We start from the raw sequence: 15987 nt of genomic DNA, 5'->3' as shown, positions 1-15987 counted from the left end.
AATTCACAAGAAGACCCCTGGCATACAACAGTTGATAGGATGAGTGGATCTGAACAAGGAGGTATCCTTAGCCAATTAAGGCACACTGATTACCTGCCAAGTAGATTAAGTTCAGAAGGAGAACCAGCAATTGTGACAGACACAGCAAGCAATGTATAAGCAAACAAAACTACTGAGAGACCCCCCAGAGGAGATGAAGAGACTTAACGATAGCCATCAGAGAGGTATCACTTCAACGTTCAAGTTATCAAACTTCAGGCAATATACCAGTGCCACATCAATGTTTCGCCTACAGACCAGCAACAGATACAGCATCTGAACCACTGCCATGATGTGACTGTCCCAATACCACGGCGTGTCCTTGCCTGCCCTCATGATGAATGAATTTATATTATGAATAAAGAAGACTATTTAATTCAAGAATAGTCAATATATAAGAATATTCAAACCCATCAACCCAAAACTATTTTAATCCTCCACCACTTCAATGTTTTTTACCACGAAGCACAAGATATAAGAGGCATGCAAAGTTCACCCATTGCCAACTGGCAAGACGAAGAGCAGCTAATAATCCGTAATTCTTCAGCTCAAGAACACACACAGAATTATACACCACTACCAAGTCAAGGTGCTGTTAAGCAAGACTTTAAGCAAGAGATGCAATATAGGGGGCAAAAAACAACTATTCTGGATTTCCATTGTAATTAAAGTGAGTTTGCCAGACTGAAATTAGCATTGGGTAACCTCCTCCTTAAGGATGCTACTGAACATTTCAAGTATAAAGTTCTGTTAGAACATTTGAAGCTGGAAGAGGCCCACTTAGTGGCAGACTCTTACCTTCATTCATTAACCCCATATTCTGACACTACGCCTGCACTGATTGAGAAGTTTGAAAGACCTCACCAACTAGCTCTGAAAAAGACAGCAACTATAATGGATTCCCATAATATCCAACCATGTGACTCAGTAGGATTTGATATCCAGGCATTGGTTGGGTTACTTAAATCCTGAGGTTCAGAAGGTGAGGCCGAACTGTGCTGAGGTTCTCATGTAGCTTTTTTTCTCACCAAGCTATCACCAAAAATGAGGGTATCATTCCGCAGACAAATATTCCACAAGCTTGGTGCCACATACACATTACTAGACCTTAACAAGTGGATTAATTTTGAATCCTGGTGTCAGGAAGGTGAAAGTCAACCCAGAATAAAGACTCAGCAAGATCGTAAAGCATAAAAGACTGATTGGCATAAACAGCAAAGGAATAAACTCAGAACAACTACTGTCCTCCATGGTACTGACCAATTACCAGAAACCCACAAATTACAATTACTATCTAAACAAACACCAACAGAGATGCTTGACAAGAAACCAAAGTGCTACCCTTATTGGGAGTTCTCGGAATTATACCTGGGTCAGTGTCCTCCTATCCCAGAAATTAAATAAAGAACAAATGATACATTGGATTCAGACAAACAAGCACTGTCGGAAATGTGGCAGATCTCATCAGACAGCACAGTGCACTCTGAAAAGACATTGCAATTTGTGCAAAAGAAATCACCTCAGAGTGCTTCATGAGCTTAACAGGAAACCAGCAAAAGAAGAAGCATTCCCTGTGTCAGTCAAGCCTACTACAGTAACTCTCTACCTTGAGTTCTCCTAAAGGTGATCAGAGTACAACTTCGCCACAGAGGTCAAACTTTAGAGTGCTTGACGATGGATCAGAGTGAACTATCTTGCTCCCAGCTGCTGTTCAGGAATTAGGTCTTCAAGGGAAAGAAGAACTTTTGTCTTTGAAAACTATTAGGCATTACAATGAAGAACTACAGTGTGCCATGTTTCTTTCAACATATCTCCTGCATCCCAGCCTTATAACAATTATCATATTCAGAGAGTTTTCACTGCTGATCATCTAAGCTTGTTAGAACACTCCTATACTATAGCTGCATTGCAGCAGAAATATTATCATCTTAATGAGCTGCTGCCCTCCAGCCAGTCCACAAAGCACGTCCTCTCCTCCTCATTGGCACTGTTAACTCCAACTTAAATACTGTACCTCCATTGAACCAATACGGCTTGGTCCATCTGGGGGACTGGCAGCTATTAGAACAAAATTGGTATGAACACAGCCAAAGCAACCTCAGCTTAGTACACCACAACAGTCAGTCAGGCAGTCAGTCATTGTCCAACCCACTATATCCTAACACAGGGTCATGGAGGTCTGCTGGAGCCAATCCCAGCCAACACAGGGCACAAGGCAGGAACAAATACCCAGGCTGGGCACCAGCCCACCACAGGGCACATGCACACACACACCAAGCACATACTAGGGACAATTTAGGATCACCAATGCACCTAACCTGCATGTCTTTGGACTGCGAGAGGAAACCGGAGCACCCGGAGGAAACCCACGCAGACACGGGGAAAACATGCAAACTCCATGCAGGGAGGACCCGGGAAGTGAACCCAGGTCTCCTTACTGCAAGGCAGCAGCGCTACCACTGCGCCACTCATACACAACAGTGTTTCCTAAAAACTTTCAGCCTGAACTGATTAATGTCTGAACTGTTTAAGAATATAGAAAAATTTTGGTTAGCTGTCACTCTACCTCAGAGTTATTCAATTACAATTTCAGTTAGGCCAGATTTTGAAACCAAGAAATTTAGCTGGGCCAGACAATTTCAGCAGCCAGTAAGCAGCAGGTAATAACAAAATTTAAATCAACACAAATTAATGTATTTTAAAACAAGTAATGTTTATTCATTATTTCCCTTTTACATTTGGTCACATCTGCCACAGGCACATCAAAAATGCATACAAAAACAACAACAAAGCTATAACAGAATCTGAGGTAGTGGCAATACTTTTTTTCACTTCTGAAATAAAATAATAAACATTTTGTAGACCTCTGACCCAGGCACATCTCAAAGTGCATAAAGTCAAAAAAGTGGACAATACTAGCAATAAGATTTGTTTCGCTTTTGAAATATTAAAGTTGAAATATTAAATTTTTTTAATAGAATTATTTCATTCACACAGTTTTAATCATTCATATGACAGTGGGGAAATTTCAGTTCAACAACAAAGCCTTTCTTGTTGAAAATTGTTTCCCCACCCCCCAGAAAAAACTACCTGAGTAAATGTTTAAGAGCAAGACACCAGGTATGGCAGGAAAAGTGGATTGGTACTTTTACTTTAATGATTTGTCTTTAAAATGTCTGTACAGAATTCTTGGGTGTCAAGTATTTTTTTTAACTAAATCTTATTTCCCAAGTTTCTTTGTTGATGGGCCCCCTATGAAGAATTTATTAGTAACAGAACATATAGTGCATATGTCAAAATGACTAAAGTAACAACTAACAAAGTGGCAGTTTGATACATTTTTAACAAAGTTTACAGTATGCTGTCAATCACCGAGCAGCCCGGTAAAATCACTAATTCACCTTCAACCTTAAAATGCAGATTTCATCATATCGCTGTGCATGACAAAGCAACAGGCAGGCAACTGCTCGTACATGTTTACTGACGGACAGGCCGGCATTTTGCATGGAGTATGTGTTAAATCAAAAAGAAGCGGCATGCAAAGATACATGGACACAAGGAGATCAGTGACAATCACACGTTAGTGTGCCAAGCCAAATCAGAAGGGACAATTGAATTTCACGGGGCACAGATATATTCATAACAGGGGACCTATATGAAGGGCAGATGAATTTCAAATATTTTGCATGCCTACCTTTTATTTTGATGACCGGTTGTGCCATATTCAGCCCTCTGTTCATTATTCTGGCACAAGCATAACCAGCCTCTCATTGCAATTTTATTGCCGTTCCTTCAGCTGCACCATGTACTTAGAAATATTTTCCCATGTGCATTTATAAGTCTGATGTCATTTTTGCCGCGACTCCCACGCACCCAGCCCAGGATATAAACTAGCATTATACGGCTCAGGGATATGCAAGGGGGAGACACATATGTTATTAGCTTAACAATAAAAAAATTGCCTTTTGTATCTGTTACAATATAATTAATTTAATGTTTCAATTATTTCATTCGCAACTGGCAAACTAAGTACAAATGATAATTGCCAAAGTATATTTTTGGTTGTATTTGAGACCATTTTAATTGCATTCTGGAGCCCTAGCAGGCTTTGCCACTCGGAGGCAGCTTCTGGGCCACATGTGGCCCACAGGCCACCATTTGAATAGGCCTGCTCTACCTCATAGGAACAAGAAAGAAGTAACAAGGTTTACAGAAGACCAGGGGCCTCATGTATAAACAGTGTGTACGCACAAAAATGTTGCGTTCTCCCGTTTTCACCCTCAAATCGCGACGTATAAAACCTAAACTTGGCGTAAACACCACCCATATTTTCAGGCTAGCTCAAACCCTGGCGTATGCAAGATCTCCGCTCGGTTTTGCAAACTGTCGGCACCCAGTGTCAAAGCAGTGCTTTTGTTCTAGTGTAGTTTCCCTTTCTTTTTTATATCCACATCCCTGACGTGTCTTTATCATATACACTGAAATTAACCGCATATTGTTTATTAGTTTAAGGCACCTGATTGTAATTAACCTGTAACAATATAATGGTCCACGCAATGGCAAAACTATTCCAAATACTATAGCTCCTTTAGCGTTGTTACCCTCACTGCACCTTCTTCTTCTTCTTTCAGCTGCTCCTGTTAGGGGTTGCCACAGCAGATCATCTTTTTCCATATTACTCTCACTGCATCACTCTGAGTATTTATATCACTGTATCTGAGTGTGGAATCACAGCTCTACAGCAGCTGATCAGAAAGAGAATTATCGGTATACAGTATCAAGCACACGCTGCCTCAGCCATTCGCACTGTTTTTTGAACTGCTCTCATACGACAAACGCTTCATAGCCTTTCCTGTACTGACCTCGCAGTTCAGAAACAGTTTCATCCCAAGAACTATAAACGCACTCAATCAGTCCATCAAGTGCTCCTTGTAGAACTGTTTGTATTTATTAGTACAATTACCTCACTGTAAACTTGCGATACAGTTATAATATTGCACAACCTGCACCACTTTATAAAGCGCGTATTTACATACGATGGCGATATCATTTTTAAGATGAAATGCAACAAAATATGTTTATTACATTATACAGATAAAATGTTAACATCATTTAAATAATGTATATTTTTAATAATTAAACATGTGAGGACACGGTGTCGCAGCACTAGCAAGGAGCTGGCAACCCATTGTTCCAGCCTCACACTGTATTCTTGCTGGGGCTGGTGCAACACTGGAAGGAAAGATGGATAGAATAATTAAATATGTACTATGAAGATATTTCAATGTTCCTTAAATGTTTTGAAGAATCGGATTTCGGATTTCTAAGCTTATAGATGGCTTAACATCTATCACTGAGCTGATTGTGTGGTGATTGGGTACATGGAGAAAGAAAATGAAGGACAGCAATTGGGGGTTAGTACGTTTGAAAGAGACAGTACTGCTGCAATCAATTTTTCATCAAAGGTCGTGCACAGCGCAGCAAGCATCTTGCGGGAGGCAGGAACAATCTCTGGATGGGGTGCCACTTCGTCACTATCACTGCGCCATCATGTTCCCATGTTTAATACATGCTTTAATTGATATGATATGAATACTGAAATGATATCAAGTATACATCTCAGTATTTAAATTATTCAGAGAACTGTAATATCACGAATGTAATGGATTCTGTGTCCTGTCGGAGGAAGAGAAATCCTGTTTAAGAAGCACGTAGTGATTCACACACAGAGCACATAGATGAACACAAACAAAACAAAGCATTTAATGTGCTACTTTAGTTACGATGGGATTTGAGAAACTAGTAAATTAAAAAATTTTAAGATGAAATTTATGATGTTCTACTTTAATGACAAAATAAACTATGTGATTAAAGTGGAAATTTCGAGATTAAAGTTGACATTTCGTGTTTTTTCTTACTGTGTGCCTATTTTTTTTCTTTTCTCTGTACCCTAATAAGCTTTCATATGGCACTCAGGCAGAGGGCTACGACTTGCCTTTTCACGGCGACTCTGATATCTGACAACTTCTTTTTTACTTTGGGCACTGTGCGACTTCGAGTTTAACCGACACTCTATATCACTCGATCAGCTTCCTTTTGTTGTTTATACCAGTGTTTAAACCAACAAATAGTATGTTTTTCCTTGCCTCCACTTATATTCGCTAAAATTACATAAAGTTAATATGTATATATTTCTTGGGGCGGCGCGGTGGCGCAGTGGGTAGTACTGCTGCCTCGCAGTTGGGAGATCTGGGGACCTGGGTTTGCTTCCCGGGTCCTCCCTGCGTGGAGTTTGCATGTTCTCCCTGTGTCTGCGTGGGTTTCCTCCGGGTGCTCCGGTTTCCTCCCACAGTCCAAAGACATGCAGGTTAGGTGGATTGGCGATTCTAAATTGGCCCTAATGTGTGCTTGGTGTGTGTTTGTGTGTGTCCTGCGGTGGGTTGGCACCCTGCCCAGGATTGGTTCCTGCCTTGTGCCCTCTGTTGGCTGGGATTGGCTCCAGCAGACCCCCGTGACTCTGTGTTTGGATTCAGCGGGTTGGAAAATGGATGGATGGATATTTCTTGCACTTTGAATTCATATGTTTACATTTATGTCTTGTATTTATCTCAGGTGTATACTTAATTGTGTGTGTGTGTGTCATGTCACTATACTTGGCAAATTATCAAAAAACTGGATATGATTCTGATACACACAGACATGTTTTATATATATATAAATATATTATCTATTATATAAAAAAATCCTGTGACGAGACGAGACTTTTTTGAAGAGATTTTTTCCAAGTCCAGCAAGACGAGACTTTTGACATGAGATTGTTTCAAGTCATGCCGTCCTCTCAACCATATTCAAACATGCACACAGTCCACTCACATCTGTACATGCTTTTGACAGATACATTTCCTGCTCTCACAGCTCTTATAAATTTGTACATTTTCCTCACTTTAAGTTCCCAATTAAAGAAGACATATTATTTCCAAATCTTTTTGATGAATTTCATCCTGAAGGGAACAGAAGAAATGAGTACACAGGCAATCCTAGCACTGAGAAACGATGAAGTCAAACGAATTAACGCGAAAACTGTTGATCAGTTACACGGCAAATTGATTAAATGAGTATCAATAGACTATGCTGAAACAGTTGGTGGTGATTGTGCAGAAGATGAAAACATCAGCTTACAATATTCAGAAGAATAACTACAACCATTAACACCGTCCCGTCTTCCAGCACCTGAATTACTGTTGAAAGAAGGATGTATCCAAGAAAGGTAATGTAGTACATCTTCCCCAGATAACATTAGACAACAAAGGAGATCTTGATATGCCATTCGTATTAAAACATTAACTATTTCCTGTTGCAAAGATAATTAACAAATCAAAGAGACAAACATTCGAAAAGGTTGGTTTATTTATTAGACAGAAAGAAATGAAATTCTCTCACGGGCAGTTATACATTGCGTTGTCAAAATGTAAGTTCAAGCACAGAATCAAAATTCAATATTGCATTAATTTCAAAGCCAAACAGAACGAAATCGTATAACACAACAAAAAACTTGAACGCAACATGAAACATAATCTACTTTCAAATTATTATGTTTTACTATTTTTTAATATGGTTAATTACTCTCTGTAATGTAAAATAGTTAGTTCTATCATGCATATGTAACAATTCCCATGAAAATAACAATCTGTTAAAATTGTACATCCGCATCCCCTTATGCAAGCGGCAGAACCACAAAGTGGCTTGTGCGTAGGGCTGGCCCGGGGGTTGGCGACCGAAGCGAGCAGGGGGGAAAAGCCCCCTAGTATATGTATAGTAATGGCCAGAATGGTCACTCTAGAAATGGGAGAGTTCTGGGCAGGCGATTGACAGCATGGTATACACAACTGTGCTAAGTACTCTTGTTCCAAGAACCTCTTGATCTATTCTCGTTACACCTTTGAAGTCCAAGAAAGCAGGTGGACACTCCCATGGCATTATAAACATAGACTTGCAGATAACGGGGTAACTGGGAAAAGGGATACGACACAAGACACTGGACAATGATCAGGAACACTGCAAGAGTGGAATAGGCTGCCAAGCAGTGGTGTAAGGAAGGGTGGCCCAACAAGGCCCACCCTGATTGGCCAAAGGCCCAGCCAATCAGTTCATTGTATATGAAATTTTCAATTAAATTTTGTAATTGATTAGGTATTTATTATTTTACCTTTTCTTCAGTTTTGAAGTGGCATGTAAAATCCCATTTGTTTACTGAATTTTCAATAAATAAAAAAATGGGGTGATATTACGGTGTATGTGTAACCTGATTGGTAGTAGTCATTAGAGAGTTAGGAAAACCTTAAGGTGCTTAATTGAGTATTTTCGACGAACACCAAGAGATAGTTTCTTATTTTGAGGGATTATTTCTAACATGGCAAAACAAACTGTAATATCAAGGCTTTTCAAAAAGCCTTGTTTAGCTATATGGAATAAATAACCTGGAGGCAGAATACACAGTATTAGTCCAACAAATTAACAAAAAAGTGGAAACAAGACCACAAAAATTGTCATCTCTTTTGGAGGTGCTTGACAACTACACTGCGAACATTTTCCTTAATGCTAATGCTTTGTTGCGAGTAATTTTATTGCGCCATGACATAACAACATGTGATCGTCTTGATAATTTTTGGTCAACTTTTGCATGGTCCTGATAATTCAGTTTGGTGAATGTACCACAGTATGAATAGATGTGTGTTTTGGGAAAGTACCATTATATCCATCCATCCATCCATCATCCAACCCACTATATTCTAACTACAGGGTCATCGGGGTCTGCTGGAGCCAATCCCACCTAACACAGGGCACAAGGCAGGAAACAAATCCCGGGCAGGGCACCAGCCCACCGCAGAAGTACCATTATATTTCTTACTAAAAACTAGAGCACCCATTTTTACACAGGCCCACCCTAAAATCTATTCCTGGCTATGACCCTGCTGCCAAGTGAAGTGACTATTATTTTTACAGTGTATGTGCGAGTTTGATTCTACTAGAAGTAAGCTATAAATTACTGTATCTGTTGTGGAATAAACATGCCCATTATTGGGCTTAACTTCCACTGAGTTTGTGTCCTGGTCTTTCCATCTCAGTGTTCATTACAATTGGTGTTCAGAAGTCGGATTGAACTGGCAAACGACCTCAGATGGAAGGTTGGTACCACCGACTGATAGACTGTAATCCACTGGCTGGGAAGACCGATATCAGTCTGCAGAAATCATCTTTGAGTCCAGAGCACAAAGTACAGGAAAACTGTAGTCAATTGCTAATAGCGGATGGATTGTTTTACAATTATCCCCCAAGAGGAGACACAGAGATTGGCTGAGCCCTCGTACCCTGAGGAGAAGAGTTAAAAGTTGGCCAGTACAATGGATCGGGCTCATGGGAAGCTTAATGGAGCTGATTTACTGTTATCACCGCTGGTAATGGATGGGGACTGAGGGAGCAATTGGTACATCTGGTCACGGGATTAGAAGGTGAGGCACTAATAATACTGGATGATTTGGCAACAGAAGAGTGTGCTTTTGGCAGACATAGAATGCCAGTTCGGCCGTAACGAGTCAACACTGGGAATGGTTTTGCAAGAGAAGCGGAAATCCCAGTCTAGGATTCCTGGTGAGAGCCTGGGGAGATTTGCAGCTGAGAATCAATCATTGGTGTGACAAACGTATTCGCACTTTCTCCGTGCTATGCAGAGCGATCTGGCATGAAACGCGTTGTTGAAGGGCCTCACCCCAGCATCACTGAGTCAGCAGGTCCGTCTAGAGCGCCCTGTCACATTTGAACAGACACTGATGGAGACAAAAGAATGCAAGCATGTGTTGGCTGAAAAACCTGTACAGCCTGATATCAGCACAAAGATCAGCGCCTCACACAACCAGAATACCAAGAATAAAGCAAGTTCAATCCACCGAAGGAAAAGTCAGATCTCTTCCTTGGACAGAGACAGGTCCCTATTTGGACCAACACTGCAATTTCACTAGTGATATGACCCCCTGGGCCACATATGAAAATTCTGCCCTACAAGAGGAGATAGCTCAGTCTAAACATAGAAAAGCATTCAGGCAGGGACCTGGTGTGAGAGTGACCAGAAGAAGCTATCTATGACCTCAGGATGCTTGTGAGATGGAGACTATTGCCATCTTTACATCTAGGTTGGCAGCTGGGTGATAAACGTGCTGACTAACAAGGGGGCCACTGCAACAATTATACAGCCAGATATACTCCCTCCAGAGTTGCAGCTGACAGCCATGATGACACATTTTACCAATGCAACTGGAGAAGCTGCACCCATGCTTGAGGAGGCTGTAGTAAGTTTTCAAACAGGAAAGCAATGGTGGACTCAAAGAGTTTGGGTGGCACACATCAAAGACCCCTACATACTGGGGCTGGACTTTTTACAAATGGAAAACGTAAATGTACAGCTGGACCTTGGGAAAGGTTCTATAATTTTTCCAGATGGTACAGCCCTTACACTTTTAGGGCGCAGGGAACATCTGGAGCCACCTTTATATCCAGAGACTCGGGCCATCACCACTGATCTCCTGCTTCCATGGAGTGCTTCACCTGCCTGGAACAGAACTCTGAAGTCAATGTGGGCGTCCAGTTATGAAGAACTCACTTCATCTCAGACGCAGGAGCTATGAGATCTTCTGCTGGAATACCACGATAGGTTTGCCACTCCACAGGACCTTGGACAGACCCATCTGGTACAACATGAGACTAACACAGGCAATGCAGCTCCTATCAAACAGTGCCATCGCTGCATTCCCCTGTCTCATTAGGTGGCAGCCAAAAAGATGATCAGACAAATGTTGACAGCCAGAATTACAGAGCCCTCAGAGTCGACTTGGTGCTCAGCCATTGTTCTAGCCCCAAAAAATGATGGCAGCTTGCGATTTTGTGTAAACTATCGGCAATTAAATACCATCACATGTAAGGATTCCTACCCACTGCCACATATAGATGAGTCCTTGGACCTCGTTGCAAGGTCATGTTAGTTTTCATCACTAGATCATCAAAGTGGACACTGGCATGGGGAACTGCCACTGGTGCAAAATGATAGCATTCAATACAGAAAGTGTGCTGGCCACTTTTGAACGGCTTATGGACAGAGCGCTTGCAGGTATTCCATGCTCACAGTATCTAGAGTACTTGGATGATTTATTGGTGCTTGTACAGACCTTTGACAATGCTTTAAGTTCATTGCATGAGGTTTTCCAAAGGCTGTAAAAGGCAAACCTGAAGCTACATCCAGAAATATGTTGCTGACTGTGTCAGCAGGTTTCACTCTTGGGTCACAGTGTGAGTGGCAAGGGTCTCAACACAGAGAAGGATAAACTGGAACCGATAAGAGATTGGCTAATTTCGCAGACACAGAAGCAAGTTTGTGAGTTCTTGGGCCTGACATCTTATTACTGGAACTTTGTTCAAAATTTTACCTCAATAGCAGCACCCCTTCACCAGTTACTGCACAAGGACAAACCCTTTCAGTGGGGTGTAGAGGAACAGGAGGCATTTAATCACCTAATGACTGCCCTGTGCCAGGCACCCATACTGGCACCTCCGGATTGCCAATTGCCTTACATTTTGGACACAGATGCTAGTAGTGTGGCAATTGGAGCAGTGCTATCCCAGCAACACCCGCAAGGAGAACGAGTGGCGACTTGTTACAGCCGCACTCTGAGCCAACCGGATTGAACTTACTGTGTAACAGTAAAGAGGGAGTTATCCCAATTAGATATTGGCTGTGGTGAAGGCTGGTGGAGGCTGTTCATCATTTCCAACATTACCTAAAGTGTGTGGGCTCCCCTTCGTGATCTGTAAAGGCCATGCCTCACTTCAGTGGTTATTTTCCTTTTGGGAGAGAGAAGGACAAATGGGTCGTTGGCTGGACGGCTACAGGCATTCAATTTTAAAGTTGAACACTGAAACGGCGGCAGTTATCACAATACAGATGGCTTGTCTTGGAGACCATGTGCAGGACAATACTGCTAGCACTATGCACGACTGGGACAACAAAAGCTAGAAACAACTGATGAAGAGAAAATGCCCAGCTGTTGTTTGCTTCCTGTTCCTGAAAGTGAGATAAGTTGGCATGAACAGCAAGAAAATGATTCTGAGTTGTGCAAAATATGGGGCTGGGTGGAGCTGTCAGCCTGACCAACATGGGAGGAGGTGGCACCAGACAATCAGGTGGTGAAGGGACTTTGGTCCCAATGGGAAAGTTTGGCTATCAAAGATGGCATATTAAAGAGACAGTAGCATACTCGGGCAACAGGAGAAGGGCAGTGACAAATTGTAGTACTAAAAGGGCTGCAGGCAGAAGTGTTAAAGAGTATACATGGCACCCTGGATGTAGGGCATTTTGGTGCTACAAAGTGTTTAAAGTGCCTCTGTCAGAGTTTTTATTGTGGGTGGTGTCGCAGAGATGTGGAAGATTTTTGTTGGCACTGTGACATCTGCACTCCCAACAAGGATCCTACTGGTCAGTCCATAGCACCTCTCCAGTAATACCGTGTTGGGGCACCCATGGAGAGACCGGGTGTGGCTGTATTGGGACTCTTTACAAAATCTGCCCAGGGCAACTGTTTTGTTTTGGTATCTGTGGACTATTTTACAAAGTGGCCAGAGGCGTACACACTTCCAGACTAAGAGGTAGAAAAGGTGGCAAAGGCTCTGATAGAGGGCATCATCAGCTGGTTTGGAGTACCTGTGAAACTGCATTTGTATCAAGTATGTCATTTTGAAAGCTGGGTATTTCAGACATTGTACACCCAACTGGATATTCGGGAGACACTCACAACACCTCTGAATCCACAGAGCGATGGGCTGGCTGAATGTTTAACCTGTACTCTGAAAACACAGCTGGCTTTGGTCACAAGCTAGGAGCTATGTGACTGGGATCATCATTTGCTATTAATCCTAATAGCATGTCATTCAGCGGTTCTGGGGTCCATGAATTGCACTTACTAATGTTGGGGCGGGAGCTGAGGACCCCTACAGCCTTGGTATTTGGAGAGTATTGTATAGTATTGTAAAGCCTATACGGCTGGACTATGCCAGAAAGCTACAGGATAGACTGGACAGAAAGTGCATGAATTTGTTTGTGAGCAACTGCAGGAAGCAGAGCTAACACAAAAGAGACACTATGAGACACTATGACTGTATACAGGCTCAGGATAATCCTTTTTCAGCTGGTGTTCATGTGTGGATCTACAGCCTGAAAAGAAAGAAGGGACGTTCACCTAAATTGGACAGTCTGTCGGTGGGCCCTTTCCATGGATGTGGTCTACTGGGTGCAGTTACCTTTCCCAGGATGGAAGATACACCAGGATTGCTTGGCACCATGTAAAGGAGGCATCATTCACCATACATAGGAATCTGTAGGAAACATCCTAGACTTCCCCAGTGTCAACTCCCACCACTGACCTATCACGCAAACCACAAACAACAGCATTGCCTCAAACACACCAAATACTTCTTCACAACCTAGTGCAACCCTAAGAAGATCAACACGTCAGCCACACTTACCTGCCTGTTACAAAGACTATATATTGCCCTCCAGGACGAAGTGCTAAAGGAGGAGGCGGTGTAATGGCCAGCATTGTCACTAGAGATGGGCGGGTTCTGGACAGGTGATTGACAGCAAGGTATTCACAGCTGTGCTGAGCACTGCGTTCCTGGAACCCCTGGAACTTTCTCGTTATATCTTTGAAGTCCGCGAAGCGTCGAGAAGGCACGTGGAGACTCCCATGGCATTACAAATACAGAATTGCAGATGATAACGGGGTTACTGGGAAAAGGGACACGTCACGAAATACTGGACGGCATCAACAGTGGAATAGACTGCCGAGTGAAGTGGCAGTTTATTGGGGCGTTTGCGAGTTTGATACCGCTAGAAGACTGCTGTAAATTATTTGTTGTGGAATAAACGCGCCCGTTATCTGGCTTAACTTCAATTCAGTGTGTGTGTCGGTCTTACTAACTCGGTGTTCGTTACAATATGTAAACACATGCTGTATAATTTTGTTATTTCCCTGTGAAGTCCTATATCAGTTTTGGTGAGAGATGGACCTTTTTGGTCGAGTCGACATTTCCACTGTAAGGTACATCCAAACTTTTCTTTCGTGATATCGGTTCTTGTGGAAACACTTCAACATTTAATATTTTTTTGAGTATCCAAAATGCTAATCTCAATTACATCTGAAACAAAAAAAAAATCATGTCGGCTTGGGAAATCAATGTTACCTAACACACTTGACGCAGATCATCTCCAAATATTTGATAGATATTTGCAGTGTTTATGAACAAGACGAAAATACAAATCCTCTTAATATTTATTGATTATTTTTCTGAACTGACAGGTGCGCCGAGCTCAAAACAGGTGCCGACCCCGCACTTTCCACCGTAATGGGAGCGTCGCTCGTAGCCGACAAGTTAAATTAACCTGCAAGTTACTGAGGTGAGGAAGCAAAACAGAGTAGACGTTGAAGAAAAAACAGAAACAGAAAGAGAATAAAGCCAAAAAATACTGACACCCTATCGGAATTTGAACCCGTCACTCTATATAGCGCCATTCACAACAACACCAAATCACGCATCTACAAGTATCAGTTATGCAGGTACAACCGCACGGATAATTTCTAAGATTAAAATGTATTTAGTTGATCAACGATAACCCTCATTAATTAAATGTATATGTCTTTCTTATAGAATACTATCTCAGAAAAAGAACAGTTTTAAAAAGAATGGCATAAAACATCAGTAACAAGAATGGATTACTGACTGGAGATAAAAACAGTTTCTCAACAAAAACAAGTACGGGACTATTCAGCAGCATCTACAAAAGAAGAACCAGGTCAATGTGAAGTCAGCGTAAAGTGAGGCACATAACCGCCAGTAGTCGCAGGACTTACGGTTGCCGGCTGCGCAACGCCGAGTCGATGTCCGGAGGACGCCGTATCGTTTTGAAATCTTGCCTCGCACTCACCGACTGTCTGCCTTGGCATTCCCGCGGTGATAAATTCACAAGTTTAGACGACTTTAGACAATTAGTGCTGGCAGCCTCCTAAATTTTGCAGCATGTTCGCCTTCATGCTCTCAGTTCCTGACTGAGGTTGTCGGACTTGCCTGCCAGCGGCGGTGGGCGGGACAAATCACGCGGGTGAGCGGCACTGTAACTTATTCCATCCTCGCGTTACTTTCTCAAAACCAGCGACGCATTTTGTAGCCAAGAAAACGTAGACAAGACGATAAACAAGGTCACAGGTGTACTCGAATCATTAATTTGTCTTCAAACGTGTATGAATCGTGTTTTCGTTGTCTTCTATTGCAGGTTGTATGGATTTGCTTTGATACTTCAATTTCCAGCCTTCATGGCTGCTCCCTGTTGCTGATTATGTCTTGATGCGATTCCTGCACGCCGCTTTTCTGTTAGGATATTCCTCTCAGCAATTGGAGCGACTGTTCGTTCACCTCGATTTCCATGAGGATTCTGTCAGGTGGATGAAATATTAACTGTTTCTTAATTTTCGTAAGCATCTTGTTCCATCAGAACCAGGCGAGCGTACAGCTCTATGCGAGAATCAACAATCGATACACCACCGACGACCCTCCATTCCTGGCCCAGTGACCATGTGCCAAATACAAAAAGAAGACACACAGGATGTTGGAAGACACAGTTGCGGATACCGACAATGAGTCGAATTCAAGTCTTTGGAGATGCGGAGGTGTGGGACTACTGTGCCACTCCATTACATTGGTACGAGTTAGTCGATCACAAATACAAAAGAAAAATGCACGTCTGAAACCTGATTTCTTCAACCATATCCAATGACTGAAGAACATGCTTAATATTACTTTTTGTCAAACGATTTTGCCCAAAACCTTTTACAGCTCTAGAGTCCATAAACA

The 15987-nt window shown here is 42.2% G+C and overlaps 1 protein-coding gene across 1 annotated transcript in view; it reads right to left on the bottom strand.

The window, feature by feature from the left end:
- LOC127527503 (transmembrane protease serine 7-like) overlaps positions 1 to 15698 on the bottom strand; it is a 30496-nt gene extending 14798 nt beyond the window's left edge. The window contains exon 1 of the mRNA XM_051926520.1: positions 14991 to 15698. Within this exon, the coding sequence (XP_051782480.1) occupies positions 14991 to 15083 (93 nt within the window). The 5' untranslated portion in view covers positions 15084 to 15698. The remainder of the gene's footprint in view (positions 1 to 14990) is intronic.
- Between the last annotated feature and the right edge of the window lie 289 nt (positions 15699 to 15987).

The sequence above is a fragment of the Erpetoichthys calabaricus genome, chromosome 4, assembly GCF_900747795.2.
Source record: "Erpetoichthys calabaricus chromosome 4, fErpCal1.3, whole genome shotgun sequence".
Taxonomy (NCBI): domain Eukaryota; kingdom Metazoa; phylum Chordata; class Cladistia; order Polypteriformes; family Polypteridae; genus Erpetoichthys; species Erpetoichthys calabaricus.
Note: the sequence above shows the minus strand (reverse complement) of the source record. Positions and strands in the feature narration are given on the sequence as shown.